Raw genomic sequence first — 19,250 nt, forward strand, 5'->3', positions numbered from 1 at the left:
AAACCCAAATCAACTTCTTACTAGCTTCTAACATCCAATGGGTTTGACCAGAATAAATATGATCTCCCACTTATGTGCCAATAACCCCTTCTACTCTACCTTCCATGTTTTCTTTTCCAGTGGAACCATCCCCAGATTAAAAAAAAAAAAGTTGGAACTACTTTATTCTTTCTCAAAATGTAATATACAGATTATCAAAGAGGTGAATTAATATATACTGATAATATATGGGGTGAGGGGTATGTGTGCATGGTAGCAGCATTTTCCTTCTCAGGCAGTTATCTTAGTGAAGATTTATTTAGAATTCTCTAATAAGGAGTTGACATTTTAGAGGATTTGATATTGTCTAAAGAAAATGTGGAATTGTTTCATCATTGGCTTTGAGTTATATTAGTTTAAAAAGACTTACAGAATTTTATTTCAAATTCTTATCAGAATTGAAATTAATATTGCATATTCTATTTGGCAACATGTATACATATATGTACATAATTAATATACATTTACAATTAATACAAACCATCCTGAATATTTTTTATTCTAAAAGCTTTCTTTAGTGAATAATAGTAATTCACCTCCCACTTTCTAAAACTAGAGTCATGAGGGGTACCTGGGTGGCTCAATTGGTTAAACATCTGACTTCGACTCAGGGCATGATCTCATGGCTCACGAGTTCAAGCCCCACATCAGGCTCTGTGCTGACAGCTCAGAGCCTGCAGCCTACTTCATATTCTGTGTCTCCCTCTCTCTCTGCCCCTCCCCCACTCATGCTCTGTCTCTCTTTCAAAAATAAATAAAAACATTTAAAAGTAAAAACTAAAATGAAATTAAAAAATAAAACTAGTCTCAGGGCCCCTGGGTGGCTCAGTCGGTTAAGCGTCTGACTTTGGCTCAGGTCATGATCTCACAGTTCGTGGGTTCGAGCCCCACGTCAGGCTCTGTGCTGATAGCTCATGGCCTGGAGCCTGCTTCGGATTCTGTGTCTCCCTCTCTCTCTGCCCCTCCCCCAGTCATGCTCTGTCTCTCTCTGTCTAAAAATAAGTAAACATTAAAAAAACATTAAAAAAATAAAACTAGTCTCATGCTAAAAGCTTAGAGGATGGCATAGTCAATAGAAAATAACTATACTGTTACTTTCATAGATCTTTCTTCTTTTCTAAATGTAAAGCAGTATTGAGGAGAACATTTTCAAAAGAATAGATTCATAATATTTTCATAATTTAGTATTTCAACAGAATTTTTGTTTCAAAATACAACAAAGTTATGACTATTTTAAATAAAGAGTGTTATCTACTGCTTTCCAACCTTCCTGGATATTTACATTAATTTTTAGGTAGAAACATCAGTGCATACAGATATAGTGTTACAAGCAAGCCTACAGTAGCAAGGCAGAAACTAACTGCTCACTAATCTCTCTCCTTCCTGTGCAGACAGCTGGACTACATTTGTCAGCCTCCCTTAAAATATGGTCGTGGGCTTGAACATGAAACGGGAGCTGAGGTAGTATATGCACTTCTAGGTGTCTATCATTAAAATTTCTGACACATGCCTCCTGGGGCTCACTTCCTCTCAGAAGATGTTCACAGTCAAAAGTTGAAGATGCAAGCTTATGCCCTAATACTTGTATAGTGTACATTGCCCTCTGCCAATAACCTTGAGCCATCCTTCATTGTTATGTGTTAAAGAAACTTCCTATTAATCTAAGCCATTCTACATCCAAAAGCAAATCTGTATTATAAAGACACTGTGTATGATGACATATAGATGGTTAGCCAGAGATACAAAAGAACATTTAAATATATTTGCTTTGGCTTTACAGAGTTCTTTTTGCCATATGACACTGTCAAAGTAGGAGTAAAGTAGCTATCTATTTTTAAGAGAAGGAATAAGTTGTCATGGCTTGATTCCACAGATTTAGAAGGTATACAGGCATAGGTCACTATAGAGTATAGGATGGCAACCCTACTGCCTTAGATTTTTTAAATTTCAGTTACATAATTCAAATTATTTTATAACATAGAAAGAAATTTTTAATAGAGTCTTAAAAATGAATTTTTTGTTTGAATTGTGAAATATTTATTATATTTTATTTTTAAAATTTTGATCTCTACTAATGATATTTTGGTGTTAGGTAAGTAAGAACAAATTAATCTAATGATTTAGAACCTAAAAACCAAAAGCACAAAACTCCTTTTAAGTCAAATTTTACAAAATAAAAAATTATCAGGTACAAGGAATCCATAAGACATAAAATCTTCAGTCATTATCACGTTAAAATTTGTCATTTCTTTGAGTATACTGTCCTTAGTTATCTTACTCTATGACAGAATTTGCCAGGTTCACCTGCCATTTTATACATTTTTACTTCCACTTGTTTACTCATTCACTTTCCCAATAGAGATAAAAGATTATATTTAAGTCATTATGTGATTTATTATGGGCAGTAGGAAACAGTCTCATCCATGATTAGATGTTCCAAGTGATGACCATATAGTAAGATAAATGGTACATGTCGGTACATAAATGCTGGACCATGTAATCTTCACTTTTAATCTCGTTGGCTCAACAAATGATTATTGAGCTACATGCAGATTCCTGTCCTGGAAGAATAAAGGAAGACATGAACATAGTTGGAGGTGGACAGCATAGAGGAATTTATCAAGAAAATAATGTTAGTTAACTTGAATAAGTATGGCCCTGAGACATGCAGAGGAAATAAGGTAAAGCGGCACGGATTACTTACCATGTTTGAACACATGCTCTCACTTTTAAATTTTAGGCATTTTGAGGAAGGATAGGGAAATGGACTAGAAAAGTAGGAACTTATGTTACATGACAAACGGTTTAAATGTTATGTTATAGAAGAGATAATGGGAGGGGAGGCGCCTGGGTGGCTCAGTCAGTTGAGCATCCGACTTTGACTCAGGTCATGATCTCACAGTTCATGAGTTTGAGCCCTGCATCAGGCTCTGTGCTGACAGCTCAGAGCCTGGAGCCTGCTTCAGATTCTGTGTCCCCCTCTCTCTCCACCCCACCCTTGCTTGTACTCTGTCCCTCTCTGTCTTTCAAAAATGCATAAACATAAAAATAATTTTTTTTTAAAAAAGAGATAATAGAGAAGGGATATAGGAGTGTTATATCAGTGGTTATTATGATGGAGGCTTTAGGAACTTAGTAGAGTGAAAGCGCTCCATTAGGACAGATCATGAGGAGGACACTGTGAGGAAGAGATGCAAGCCTCAGCAAAGACAAGAAGATTGGAAACTAGAAATGTCATGGAGCTTATATTTAGGCCTCAAACATATTAACAAATTTTCAATAGCCAAGTTCATTAATTATTAGTATACTTTATGTGTCACAAAATTTTGCTTTTTCTAATGTTTCGTAAAAATAGACAACAAAGATGGGAATGAGAGTAGTGAATTTTTGGTTTTATACATTTGTAAGAAAATCTGGGATTTAAAAATTTAAATTCCACCACTGGAAAAAATCTTCCTTCAAATAGTGATACAGTTTCCAGATTTATTGCTTGGGTTCTGTTCACATTTTCTATTCTAAAACTCCATTTACTATGGCTTCAGTAAAAATCCAGTCCAAGCTGAAACTTAGTATATGGAATATCAGCTCTGGAGCAATGGTTGCTTTTACCAATTTTCCAGAAGATTGATTTAGATCGTTTTGTGTTGTATGACCGTAAAGACCAAAACAGAAAAGGATTCACTAGCTTGATATTTTACTCGGTCTGTGTTAACTCCTTTATTTCTGTCCATAGTACAATTTTCAACCTCAATTTCAATTTTCAGTGAATTTTCATACTGATTATAAACACTATTTGATTATACTATTAACAAATAAAATATGTGGGCTATTAATAGAATAACACTTTTATAAAAATGAATACATGTGAGTAGATTTCCTTTTTACCTCTTTTACAATATCTTGAGGCATATTTTGATATCATACATGTCAACATACCAATCATAAGGTCTGATAAGAGTTAAGCCTTGGATCTGTGGCCCATCTGAAGACTATTAGAGCTTCTTTGACTTACATTTTTTTTCTGATTTATTAGGATACGGATTTAATTAGTAGAAAAATCATTTTGTTATATCAAAACATAGTTGACCTCCCTAAAGCTTTAATTCCTTGTTCTAATTCTTATCCTTGGGGATAGTAGAGAGTTCAGCTGAAAAAAACAGGGGTGAGCAGATTGCATGAGTCAAGTTGCTCAGTGAACAGTTCTAGAAAAATCAGTAGGGGAAAAGCAGAGTAGGCAGTTAGCCTGAGTCTAGGTGGACAATGTGCAGGGAGCAGACCTGTTGCAGAAGTTGGAAAACAAAGCAGAGTGCTGGTCTGGGCAACCTTAAAACAACAAAGTCAGAATCGTGGGAAGGAGTCTATTATCAGGCAGCAGGCAGCAAAATAAATTTGATATTGAATCAAAGGGAAGCATTCTTCGGTACAACTTTCCCATAGGCAGAACTCGGCTTATTGTATTCACACATCTAACTCTCTCTAGGAATCAAGTAGGGACCCTGGGTGGTAGGGACTTGAGCTGCAAAGAGAATGAAGGCTGTCACATCTATAGTTCTTGACATCCCATCATATTAGTGATGTTAAACTTCACAAAATGCGAGCTACTGGTTGGATAATTTATTTTTAAGGGGCTCCTGCGTGGCTCAGTCGGTTAAGCATCCAACTCTTGGTTTTGGCTCAGGTCATGATCTCACTGTTTCATGAGTTCAAGCCCCGCATCGGGCTTCTGCACAGCTGGCAGTCAGAGCCTGCTTGAGATTCTCTCTCTCTCTCTCTCTCTCTCTCTCTGCCCCTTCTCCACTCACATTGTCTCTGTCTCTCTCAAAATAAATAAATAAACTTAAATAAATAAATAAATGTATTTTTAAAACTTGTAAATGTTTGTAGTGATTGTCTTGGCTAAAGTCCATGGATGTAGGAGAGTATGCTTTTGGAAACTTATGCTAAACATTGAGAATGTAAGTAGCCAAGATGACACTTGAAATTACTTCTGTCATCCTGATATAGATTTTTTCCTTAGTAATTGTCTACAAAATATAGTTAATTATAACAATAAAGTCATTCAGTATACAATATCCATTTAGCAAAAAAATTTTCTAAAATGAAGTTAATGTATACAATTGTAGAATATTATATACAAAGGTTGATGGTCCACATATGAAATTAAATGCAATAAATTAATTACTTGCCATCTATATATCATGATATGTGTAAAGCCTCATGGAAAATACAGAGTGATATAAAATAATCCTTATTTAAGGAAGTTTTAGGTAAAATGAGAACTAAGGAAAATGCAAAAACAATGCGATTGTTTTGCTATATTTTAACAGTCTCTTAAAAGTGATTACATAACAAAATGTGTTTTTGTATCATTATTTAAGCACCATAAAGTGTGACATGAATTGTTTATTACTCACTGGAAAGCAACTAATATTTGAAAATGTTTCTGGCAAGAAGTTTGTGATCACCTCTATAAATAACGTAACACTTAAGGAAGGAAAACTATTTTGCAAATATGCATAAATTATTATCAGGTTCTTAAATGAATAATGTCAGATAAATAAAATAATACTAATGTTATTTAGCTCATTTGTTTTAAAACTAATTAATATACAAATTATTAACTGTGACCGGTAACTTTTGTTAGAAATTAGTGTAAAATGTGACTAAAATCCTCCAAGTAATTGCCTTGGGAATTTTTATTTTCCCAACATGCATCCCAAATATTCATTTGTATGATTGATGAACCATTTAAAACCAATGGTATATTGGAAAAATAATTTTTTCCAGCACTAAGTATTATTTAATAGATTCTTACTCATTGGTCAGTGCTTCTTATTTGCAGCTATGGTTAAATTCTCCAGAGCTCAGAGTTTTGAGCCATTAAATTACCTCACCAGTGGGTGGCACCTAATAGCTGATGAGGTGTGACCACAGAGTAGCCCACTTTCCCATCAGCTCTTTTTTTAATGTTTTTTTTAACGTTTATTTATTTTTGAGACAGAGAGAGACAGAGCATGAAAGGAGGAGGGTTAGAGGGAGAGGGAGACACAGAATCTGAAACAAGCTCCAGGATCTGAGCTGTCAGCACAGAGCTCCACACGGGGCTCAAACTCACAGGGCTCAAACTCATGACCCCGAGACCATGACCTGAGCCCAAGTCAGACACTTAAACGACTGAGCCACCCAGGCGCCCCAATGTTTATTTAGTTTTGAGACAGACAGAGTGTGAATGGGGGAAGGGCAAAGAGAGAGGGAACACAGAAACCAAAGCAGGCTCCAGGTTCCATGCTGTCAGTACAGAGCCCAATGCAGGGCTCGAACTCAGGAACCGTGAGATCATGACCTGAGCCAAAGTCCAACACTTAACCAACCAACTGAGCTACCCCGGTGCCCCTAATTAGCTTATTTTTAATCTCTGTGGTGTGTGAGCCATTGCCTTTTATTCTTTTATTGCACACAGTCATTTCTTCTCTTCAATTATTCCTAGGGTAATGTTAAAAAATATTTTAATGAGATCTTTGAGTTTTTATTAAGTTATTTACATAACGATGAACATCTTGTGATCTTAAAAGCATTGTTTTTTAAAGATTGAATTAACTTCAACTAATAATATCACAATTCTTTATTTAGGTTCGCTATACATTTGGGACTTACTATGTGGAAAAGTTAAATAATATGGATATTCTCTGATTAGCTACTGCTTTTTGTGTTCACTTGAAAACCATAAGCTAACATGGCAATAGCTTCAGAGATCACTCATTCAGTATTTCAAATCATTTTCCAATGAACTATCACTTTGTTAAAAATTTTCATAGCATGATGTTTCTAGTTCTTTTATGCTCAACAGTGTCTAAACGGGACACTTTTTTTCTTCTTTTTTTGGCTTCTCTCCCATAGGGGAGCCTGTGGAGATATATTCAAGAGGACTTCCTGGTTCAGTTCTTTTTCACTCTGCTCTTATCATATACAGACAGAGTATGGTTCTCAGTTTCATTTCAATAGCCATTCACTGACTACCTCCTGTGCAGATAGTGATGGTGCAGGGCGCTGAGATGGGGAAGACAAGGCTTCTGCTCACAGGGAACCCACTGAGTTATAGTATATCCCTCTTTGGACTTTTAAAGGCTTTCCTTTATTCTTTCATACTAGAAATGTTATACAGTAAACTGCAGATGACATCATAAGCGTTTACAAACTTGAAAAGATAAATACTACAGAGACACGATTCATTTAAAGTCTTCAGTCCAATGAGAATCTCCTTAGGCAAATAAATTATCAAGGAAATTTACACAATAAATAGTCCCTTTACTCATTGTGTCAATTTCTTGGTTCTTGGAATTATGTTTTCAGGTTTTGAATATGTATTTATATATTTCAATGCCCTAAACCATATTCCTTATACTTCCACTCAATTATTATGATCTCTGCCCAACACTCCACAGACGGGCACTAATTTGAGTGACTTGTCTAGATTCCTATGGTTAATCAGGGAAAGAGTTTACGTTAAAATGCAGGTGTTCTGCAGAGCCTAGTTTTCAGTCAGGCTGGTAGGAATCATGTAAAAAGTCAAAATATTATACGACTTGGTAGGCTAAATCAATGGGGACACTTCAGACACTAAAATATTCAGGTTCTCATCAGGATTCTAAACTCAAAATATCTTAATATATCATCATAGATTTACTTTAAGGGACTGTACATACTACATGAAGTCATTTAGTTCAACTCATAATCAAAGATGAAAATAAATCAGGAATTATTATCCACAGGAAATCTGACTTCATGTAAGCTCCTAAAGCATGCTTTTTAATTCACAAGTCATTGCTTTTAGTTTTACTCCATGCCAATGGTCTAAATATTAAAGATTTATATTTATGTATGTTGAGTAATGCAGTTTGACTTTGGTGATGTTATACAGTTTCCACAGTCTGACCAAAAAACAGTTAAATTTATTTTGCTAAGATTCACTGAAAATTGTAAGCTCTGTCTCTCTGTCAGTGGGAACTGTGTTAGAAGAAATGAAATTGAACACAGGGGGTAAGTAACAAGCTTTACCCATATAACATCATGGCAGAAACCTTAGGCTTTCCCTTTTGGTGACCTCTTTCGTGAAGAAACAAGAAATATGTGATAAATATTTTTCTTAAATAAATCACAGCTTTGAAAGTGGTTGATATAGCCTGAGGTCTTATTGGGGAAATAATGAATCTGTGTCCCAGTGTTTTCCTCTGGCAACTGAACAATGTATATGTGTGTATATCTATCTATCTATCTATCTATCTATCTATATATATATATATATGTGTGTGTGTGTGTGTGTGTGTGTGTATTAGTGCATGTTAGGAGATAGATTATGAAATAGACATTTTTTTTAAAATGTCCACTGTATCTTAATGGAATCACAAATACAAACATAATCAGACTTGCCTTATGTTTCATATTCAATAAGATTCGTTTCAAAAATATTTGTAAGCATATGCCTCTTTATAGAATTAGAGTTAATAAAGAATGGTAGCAGAGGGACTGTAGTCATTAAGGTGTGTGTTATTTGAGTATCTGGGAGGATGTTTTATTTTTTTAAAATATATTTAAAATCATGAAAATTTAGAATTATCCCAAATATTACATACTGTATTATTGCCTGCTCCTTTCACAAAACATATAGGGAAGGTACAGGCAATTCAAAAATATTTGGCACTTGGGATTCCCCTCTTGCTCTGTGGTAATGTGTATAATAAATTTTAAGCTTTGTTATCCTGACCACTCCCCTATTCTTTCAAATGTACATAAAAAATTTTAATTGAGTTTTTATTGTAGATTCACACACAGTTGTGTGAAATAATAGAGAGATTTCATCAACCCTTGACCTGAATAACATCTTGCAAAGATATCACAACTAGGAAACTGACATTGATATAGTCGACCAATCTTATTTGGATTTCATCAATTTTACATGTACTCATCTGTGGGTGTGAGTGTGTGTGTGTGTGTGTGCACGCATGTGTATTTAGTCTTTTAAATTTTATTTCATGTGTAGTTTCATGTATCCATCACCACAGCCAAAATACAAAACGGTTTCCATCACCACAAGGATCCCCTTGTGCTATCCTTTTATAATCATATCCATGTCCCTCCCCTCCCTTCTACCCCTTACTATCCTTAACCCTTGGTAAACACTAATATTTCTAACTTTAAAATTTTATTATTTCAAGACACTATACAAATTGATTTTATGTGTATTTATAGAGTTTTTGAGTGTATTACTTTGTATATTTTCTTAGTATTTGCTCTGGATTGAAATACGTACATGATTTACCACAGTCTACAAGTAGCAACGGTTTACCATTTTGAGTAAAGTATGGAAATCTTACTTCTTTTAGACTCCTTTGTCCTGCCCACTTTTTACTTGTCTTGAGTATTCCTTCTATATTTGCTCAACATTGCATCAATTGATGTTGTAGTTTTTGTTTCAAACATCATATAATGGAGACAACTCAAGAGAAGGATAGTCTATATTGTATTTACCCATGTTTTTGTTCTTTTAGTCATTCCTTCTTCCTTTCTGATACTCCAAGATTTTTTTTTCTGTCTAAAGAACTTAACTTTTCAAGACAGATCTGCTAGAGAAACGTGTTCTTAGTTTTCCTTCTTCTAAGAATATACGTATTTCCTTTTGATTCCTGAAGGTTAGCTTCCCTGAATAAGAATTCAGTCTTGGTATTTCTTTTCTTTCAGCACTTAAGTAATGTGCCACTCTCTCTGGCCTCCATAATTTCAAACGAGAAATCTATTGTCATTTAGATTGATGTTGTCTTGTAGGTTATATGTCTTTCTCTCTGGCTGCTTTAGATTTTTTTTTTTTTTTTGTCTTCCAGTTTAATTTTGATGTACCTGGATATAAATTTCATGGGATTTATCATATTTGAGATTAGTGTGTCTTATTGATTCTGTATATTACATTTAAGTCTTTTGGAAAATTCGCAGTTTGGGACCATTATTTCTTCAAAATATTCTTTCAGCCCCAACCTCTTTCACTTATTTGAAACTTGTATGGTACCAATATTGAAGATTTAGTTATCATCCCACAGGTCTCTGAGGCCCCCTTCTTTTTTTTTTCCCTCCAATCTATTCTTTTCTTATTATTCAAATTAATTATTAATTATATTGCCCTATCTTTAAGTTTACTAATACCATTCTCTGTCATCTCTACTGTACTGTTAAGCCAATTTAGTGAGTTTTTATTTTGGTTATTGTATTTTTGTCTTCTCTAATTTTCATCTGATTCTTTTTTTTTATCATTTCTTTGCTGAGATTTTCTATTTTTTGTTTCAAGATAACTACTAATTGCTGAAGTATTTTTATGATGGCTTTTTTCAAGTTATTTGTCAGATAATTACATTTGTTTCAGCTCAGTGTTGGTGGTGTTTATTGATTATTTTTCCCCCTCAAGTTATGATTTTCCTGGTGTTTGGTGTGACCGGTGATGTTTTTATTATACCTGGACATTCTAGCTATTATGTTAGGAGACTCTGTATTCTATTTTAATCTTCTATTCTAGGAGGCAGTCACCTTGTTTAGGTTTAGCCATAGAGGTCCTGGCTTACATTTTCAGGTCGTGGTTGAACCAACAATTGACTTTCCAGACCTAAAGGGTGTTATTTGGTCAGCTTGAAGTGCATATTTGTACTAGGGGTTGACCTGGTCCCCACTGTAACCACCTAAAGAGGCAGAGGAGCTTCCATAGGTCAGGCTGCCTAATGGCTCCAGCAGGGGTATGTGGTTCTCTAGCACATAGGAAGATCACTTTAAGGGCTGAGTACTTGTCAGAGATGCATCACTTCTCTTCCCCTGCTGCCCAGTTGATCACTATCTCTAGGCAGTGAAGGGGAGTCTCCAGCCCAGTGGGGAAAAAAATTGCTTTCCATGGCCACTTGTAGTTAGTGACACTCCCACTTGATTCCCCCTGCAGCTAACCCAATCTTTCCCAAAGATGCTGGCAGGACTTGCATTTGATATGTGATTAAAAAAAAAAATTAGTCTACCTAGGCTACCTTCTGTTGCTAGGTTGTCCTTGGGAAAAGCCAGGCCTCAATTGCCTTTTATTATTGGTTGGGAAACCACTGAGTTGCTCCTTAGATCCTAGTTTCCGTAACCAGTGCTCTTTCCTCTGAGTCCTCCTTTAGTTGTCTCTTGCTTAATTCTGAGCTTATAGCTGTACTTAGTTGGAAATATAATAATATTTAAAACTTTTAATGTTTTTCCCAAAATGAATCAAGAGGAGCATGCTAAGAGATCTTCTGTGAAAAAAAAAATGTAAATAAATTAAGCAAATAAATAAATAAATAAATAAATAAATAAATAAATAAATAAAGTTCTGTGGTAGAAAAGGTGGCATGAACCAAAGAAATATACTAAAAATATTTAGCAAAGGTGGTACAGTAGAGGTACCAACCAGGGCAAATTTAAACATTCAGTACCTTACAGGTGTTTTTCAGCTGAAAGTCAGCTCTGGTTGAAAGGAACGTCAACAGGTTTCTCTATTGTAGAGAAAATGCTCTTAATATGCTAATGTGAATTGTTGGTCTCTTGGAAGGAATGCAGCTATCACACTTTTCCCAAATTTATCTGTGCATAGAAATGAAACCTGTTTATAGTTTTTTTAGATACTAGGATTCCATGAAAGCCTGTGGAGGAAAGCCCTTATTATCACCACTGACATCTACCTCATCTGAAGTATTGTACCAGATGCAATCATTTAATTAAAAAGTTATTTCTGAGAACATTAAGGAACACCTAATTCTACTTTGATTTTTTAAAAATCTGATAAAATATTTCCATACATTTAAACCTTCCTTTAATCTGTATCAGGAAATAAGATTTAGATGAGATGTATGGCCAAAGACAATATTTATTATGTTATGCTAAAAATATTTAGTCTAACAGTACTGCCTTTTTCTAATGTTGCTATTTGCATTTTCAATGTTTTCTCTTTCCAGCTTTAAGGGATAACAGGATTGAGCTGGTTCGAGCTTCCTGGCATGAATTAAGTATCAGCGTCAGTGATGTGTCTCTCTCGGATGAAGGACAGTACACTTGTTCTTTATTTACAATGCCTGTCAAAACTTCTAAGGCCTATCTCACTGTTCTGGGTAAGTACAAGGAACTAACACTATGTGATCGCAAGCTACAGCAACATAAGTCAATAACAAATATATATTTTGAGGCTCATATTAATAGATATAATTTAATCCCTTTTCCGCTACATTATAACAAGAGGCATTTAAAAAGTCAATCACTTGCCCCATTTTAGAAAGAGACAAAATGAGGTGTAACAGTTTGTATGGCTTCCCAAGAGCATCCATTTTGTTTCTTAGTGAGCAATACATACCAGGATATTGTATACCTGGTGATCCTTTAATAAAATAACAGAATAATGATAATGAATTCAGCGTGTCTATAGAGTGGTCCTACATTTAATTGTGCAAGTCATTTGAGAGGGGCCTTCTCTAATCCTTATAGCTTTCAAATATGACTTCTTTTTTTATATTGGTGCATTTAAATGACCCTGACATTTCTGTGTCTTATCTTTTAATTTTATAGTTTTCTAGATTCTTAAGTGAAGTACATAATGTCAATCTATATGTAACTTGTAGCTTCTCTGTGGTTTTATTTCTAAACACTGGGCCTTTTCCCCAAAGGTTAAAGTGACACCAAAAAGCATTACATTCATAGAGATTCAGAGGAAATAAAGTTGCAGCAAAGAGCTCTCTGTGATTCCGCAGAAGTCATGGCCCAATCAGTTGAGATTGCTGCAGTTTGTTGAAACACACCTGCGTACTGTTAGAGGAGTTTAAGGATTGATTTTTTTTGGGGGGGGGAGGGGGAGTCCTAGCTTGCCTGCTTTTTTTTATAGATAAAGGCATAACATTGCATATAAAAGAACTAATGCATGCTGTTCTCTTAGGTAGGAATATTAAAGTTAATCCAGCTAGTGAATTGGTTTTGTACCTGCGATGTGAAATATGTTTCTTTGCAAGTCCCACTGGGACTATTTTATAAAAATCTTCATCAGCTTGCCACTACAGACAAAATATATCCACTAAAATGGAATATTTCAATATAATAACTGCCTATGGTTAACGTATTGTTCTGTAGAGAGCCACCTTGAGACCCCAACAATAGACAATGGGTTGATTTCAGCTTATTAAATGATGATATGGCATAGATTAAAAGAAAGCATATGAATGTGAACAGAAAATAATCCAACTAATTGTAGGATATTGACCTGTCACTTATCATTGTTGTTCTTGTTATTGTTCTAATATGCATTTCTCTTATTGGTGATTTCCAACATTCTTACATTTTATTCTTTTCAAATTGAATTAAATAGTACAATAAAGATATTTCAGTCTGCGTTTCTTACTGAATGATTTTAAAAGAAATGTTAATAAACTTCTATGGCAACAAGAGAATATTATTACCCAAGAAATATGACATTTTCCATTATTTAAATCATCCATGTACTATCTCTGCATATTAGTTATCTGCTTAGCCATTGGATGACTTGGACTAGAAAAGGTAGTAGTGGTTAGCATTAAAGATAATTTACATCATGCCTCACAAAACCACTATTGCATTTCTAATACAAATGACTTCAAAACCCTCTGTGTAAGAATCAGAAAAGTATTGTTGCAGTTATTGATAAATCTCTTATTCTAAAATGCATTTTTGAACAAAGTACATAGAGGATAATAATATCTTTTTAAGCCTTAAGAATTATGAAATCAGGAATGCAAGGTGCTCTTTTATTTAAATCACAATATGCTAAGGAATAAAGAAATGTGCTTTGTGGATTTTTTCTCCCATTGCAAACCATTTTGCAAATCATTGCAAGTCCTTATACTGATAAGTCTTAAGTCCTTATACTGATAAGTCTTAAGACATACTGCATGGCTGTTTTTGAGATTTATAAAGAGTATTTTTTGCAGGTAAAACTTTAAAAGCTACTTCGAACTAAATGCATTTTAAATGCTTTCTGGATAACACACACACACACACACACACACACACACACACACACACACACACACACACACACACTTGCATATATTAGTTCCCCACCTCACCCCCATCCGGGATTTCATCTTCCACAGTTTAAGTTACACATGAATAACCTCAGTCTGGAAGCAGGTGATCCTCCTTCTGACTTCTTGTTAGGCCAATAGTAGCCTCACGTTACAGCACAATGCTTACAACATTCACCTCACTTCCTCTTATCACATAGGCATTTTAACTTCTCACATCCACACAAGAACGGTAAGTATAGCACAATATTTTACCAGAGAGACTAGATTCACATAACTTCTGTTATGGCATATTGTTATAATAGTTCCATTTCATTATTTATCATTGCTAATCTTTTACTATGCCTAATTTATAAATTAAAATTTTTTATAGGTATATATGGATAGGAGAAAAAAATAGCTTATATAGTATTCAGTACTATCCACAGTTTCAGGTCCGCTGAGGGTCTTGCAATGTCTCTCCCTCAAATAACCAGGGTGGCGGGAGGAGGGCAGGGAACTACTGAATATACATATGTATATGTGTTTGTGTAGAAATACATAATTTTATATCTCTCTATATATTATAGAGATATTTTAAACAGTTTATTTTATTATATAACACTTTGTTATTTTCTATTGAAGTTATTGTTAATTAACAACCCATTCTAGCTTGGTGAAAGTAATAGTCCTAAGAATGAATCAGCTCTGGAGACTGATGTTCCCTCCATTTGCTTAAATTTCAGGTGTTCCTGAGAAGCCTCAAATTAGTGGATTTTCATCACCGGTTATGGAGGGAGATTTGATGCAGCTGACTTGTAAAACATCTGGTAGCAAACCTGCAGCTGATATAAGATGGTTCAAAAATGACAAAGAGATTAAAGGTAAATAACAGGAAAAGTTCCCCAAGTCACAATTTATGTGCTGAAACTAGTATGAAGTGTTAGATGCGGGACATTTTACATTTTCTTTTTCAAACCATAGTCACTCTCTGATTAAGTGTAATTTAAACCAGATTTATGCATTTCTTAAATTAGGTAACTCTGGAAGGTATATCAATACAATCTCTGTGTGCCCTATTTTCCTCTTATGTATAACAAGTCTAACAATAATATATACATCCTGGAAAAGTTGGAGAAATTAAGGAGTTATGTATGAAAACCACCAAGATTCATGTGTGGCAATAGTGAGCACTAAGTACATGTTAGATGCTATTATTTCCAAACTCCTCTATAGTATTTAGATTACAGACAGAAATTCCTTGAATTATGTCTTCAATTTGTTGATTTTTGGAATTGCAAAGTTCTGAGGATAAACTTGGCTAAACATCAATAACTGATTACTAGTAGTCCCTACAGGGGGTAAAACTGTACTTGTCTCAGAAAAAATGCACAGTACTTTAAATATTAAGTAGACCTCTGCTCTTCATACAACTAAATTTACACACACAAACACACACACACAACCTTTAGATGGGAAATAAATTTATAGGGGAGATGCCTCGTGAGGTTAGTAGTGGTGTTTATTTGTTTGCTGTTTGTTTTTCCCCGTGACAATACAGGTATCTTGGACCTGATGTCACATGCACATTAAAATCCAAGAATTATTGGGGCGCCTGGGTGGCTCAGTCGGTTAAGTGGCTGACTTCGGCCCAGGTCATGATCTCGCGGTCCGTGAGTTCGAGCCCTGTGTCGGGCTCTGTGCTGACAGCTCAGAGCCTGGAGCCTGTTTCAGATTCTGTGTCTCCCTCTCTCTGACCCTCCCCTGTTCATGCTTTGTCTCTCTCTGTCTCAAAAATAAATAAACGTTAAAAAAATTTTTAAAAAAAATCCAAGAATTATTTATGATGATTGTTAAAAATGTTTCCTATGTGCATAGTAATAATTTATGTATTATTCTAAAGGTAACCCGCTAGGAGATTGGTTTTTGCAAACCACTCCAATTATTTTAATTTGTAATTCAAATATCTTATCTTAGATTAACAATAATTCTTACTAATGGGCATGCTGGCCCAGCAGATATGATAATACAGTATAAGATTATATTGTATGGGGCTCTACATTATATAGAGATAATTATTATATAAAGTATTATATAATATAGGATTGTCTCTATTACTAAGAAATTAAAAGGTTTATGATCTATTTAGTTATCTTCTTTTCTAATTACTCTTTGTGTATATTTTTCTCCAAACAAGGACTTACTTGTAATTTATCACTAATCACTACTTTTGTTTCAGAACTTCTATTAAATACATTTTCTCAAACAAATTTTGCAAAAATACAAGCCCACAAGACACAAGTTAGACATGTTGCTATGCTAAGTTAAACTTTCAGGTTAGTATAAAGCCTGATCATATATTCTGCCAGCACCCAGGAACACCCATTCTAATTCTGCCTTTAGGATGTTTGTTATGTCCTAGACTTGGTTAGATCTTTGCTAAATGGACCATCTACACTGCTTTTAGAGTTACCATACTATGACAAAGATCTCATCCAGCCACTTTTCTCTTTAAGCACTTCTGATCAAAAGCCATAATCTGTACAATAAATTTTAAATCTGACTTCCTCGGCCTAGGAGAAAGCTCCAGTCAGTTCTTGAGGACTCTCCTTTGATTGCTATATTACCTACATTAATTCTGACATAGTTTGTTGGTTCTTCTCAATTTCTTAGCATTTTGTTTATTTTGAGGGTTTGTCTCATATTCTCATGGAGGTCAGAGACTAACATACGAGTACTTCATTAATGTTGATTGACTGTTTTTAACATAGCTGATGGGAATTCTATATTGTACTCAAATTTTAGAAAATGCTTTATTTTTTGACAAGTATGGCTTATGCTCTGAGTGCCAAACAGATTTGATTACATCTTAGATAAGGGGGAGACTTTTGTTTATATGTAAAAACATGAAAAGTTTGATCTTATAAACATCATACTTGAAAATCATCGGGTCAAACAAAAGAAAAGAAAGGAAACAAAATCATCTGAGTCAAGACTAGAAAAAGAAATCAAGACAAAAACCATATACAGAATATGGTTCTGTGCTACATTCAGAAGGAGTGAGGCCTCCTTTATTTCTGTATTCTCCGATGCGTGGCCATCATAGAGCACTTACTATGCCTAAACTTGCATTCATCTCTATCACTTTTTATTTTTTATAATTCTTTTTTTTGCATGTTGATACAGTTTGTCTTCACAATTATACAGTAGACTTGCTGAGTGCATTAAACTATTTTTATAGGTGTATGTGCAAATATGTGGTATGCAGTACTCTGCACTGAATGCATTCATTTCTCTTGCTGTCCTCTAGATATGCTCAGTGAACATTCACTCTAAAATCCGTCAGTAAACACTCCTCACTGAAAGGACCATTCCATCCTTATCTTGCACTCCTGTCTTTTCAGAAATCAAAATCTGACTTCCTATTACCACTTAACAATTTTTACTATAATATCACTTGACACTTTTTAAAGACAATCCCTGGTGAAAGCAATAGGAAAAGATAAGCTGATCAAATCAAATCAAATTAAATTGAATAAGAAATTGTTAAAATGCTTCCTGATTACTAAGAATTCTATAATGCATGAGTTAAGAACCAAATGAAGAAAAAATAAGAACTTTGACCTGGACATATTTAAGATATCTTTAGGGATGATAAGCAAGTTGTGGAGAATGTTTCCCTCTACAGAGGAATGTGTAACTGATGTAAATCCTAGTTATTACAGCCGATAGAGAAGATTATTTTCTTATGTTTAACTAAACATTGGCCAGTTCAGCATACTGACATTGTGTTAAGTTTCAGACTCTATAAAATGGATATGACTTCTGAGTTCAGACTCTATATAATGGATATGACTTCTGAGAAAAATGAGTCATTTTTATGTTTTTTTTTCTTTTTCCTCCATCATAATCTAACATATGAATATAATTTCCAAGTTTCTGTATAAAAGTTGTTTGATTATGGAGCACTGGTTCTCAAACTTTAGCTGGTATCATCACGTATAGGGCCTATTCAATCTCAGATTATATGGCCCTGCCCCCAGATTTTCTGATGAAGTAGGACTCTATTGGAACCTGAGAATATGTTAGCACTGGGTTACTTACATGTGTGAGTGATGTTGATGCTCCTGTTTGGAACTGAGTTGGTATAGAGAACATAAACTTAAGAACTTATATAAAAGTCTTGCCTCTGTCTCTGAACTTCAGTTTTCTCACATACTAGTGAGGATTATAATGTTTTCCTAAACGTCCTATTGCAAGGATTTTTTTGAGCCAATATGTGTAAAGTGTTTTCACAATATGAGGAATCACTGAAACCATTTTAGATGTTATTATTATTACTATTATTATTATTATCTTCAGCAAAGCATGATTAATGAGTTGTAGCAATCCCTGAATTTGTCCTAGAAATATAAACAGGTAAGACAAAATCATTCCTTTAAGGTATTCACATTTAGATGCTGGACATATAAATCTAAGATTTAACAGGTATAGTAATAGATACATGAACTGGCTCTAGATTTTGCACCAAAAAGGAAGCAGAGATCAGCCCCACTTTGTGGGAGAGGTAAAGACTTAACAATTCATTGATGAATAACAGGCACTCAGTAAATAGCTGTTAAATGAATAAGTAGATCTTAAACAATGAATCAAATTCATCATAGGGGATGTGGGTGAAGGTAGGTGGTAGAGAATTCCAAGCAAAGAAACCATGTACTTCTGTGGAAAGAAAGCACTGTTTGAAGTAACCATGAAACTTTCTGTGTGATACAGATATGAGAGGTAAACAGGAAGTTCAGTCTTGGAAAATCTTTTATTCCATATTAAAGAGTTTGGAATTTATTCTGTAGGCAATGATTGAGACTTTTTTTTTTGCATAAGCTTTACAGAGTAGAATGAAACATAATTTTCATCTAACCTTCTCCCACCATGAGTCTAACTCAGAAATCCCTTTGGTGCCTCTGGATAGCTCTGTACTCAAAACCACAGGTGGTTTCATTGCAGCTTTTAATCTTCTGTGCAGCAAGGAAGTGAATATTTGCCATTTACTGTGGGAAAAAGATGAGCATTGCCTTTTTAAATGTACAAGCTCCTTGAGAAGTTATATTTTATAAACTTTATAACTTTTATAAAGTTTATTAAGTTTTA

General features: G+C 34.5%; 1 protein-coding gene across 3 annotated transcripts in view; it reads left to right on the forward strand.

Moving 5' to 3' along the window:
- Window positions 1–19,250, forward strand: part of CADM2 (cell adhesion molecule 2) — a 1,070,151-nt gene that overhangs the window by 866,286 nt on the left and 184,615 nt on the right. For all 3 annotated transcript variants that reach the window (XM_043593883.1, XM_043593885.1, XM_043593884.1), the window contains 2 exons: window positions 12,036–12,188; window positions 14,849–14,986. In XM_043593883.1, coding sequence (XP_043449818.1) covers window positions 12,036–12,188; window positions 14,849–14,986 — 291 coding nt within the window. The remainder of the gene's footprint in view (window positions 1–12,035; window positions 12,189–14,848; window positions 14,987–19,250) is intronic.

This window comes from Prionailurus bengalensis, chromosome C2 (assembly GCF_016509475.1).
Source record: "Prionailurus bengalensis isolate Pbe53 chromosome C2, Fcat_Pben_1.1_paternal_pri, whole genome shotgun sequence".
Lineage (NCBI taxonomy): Eukaryota > Metazoa > Chordata > Mammalia > Carnivora > Felidae > Prionailurus > Prionailurus bengalensis.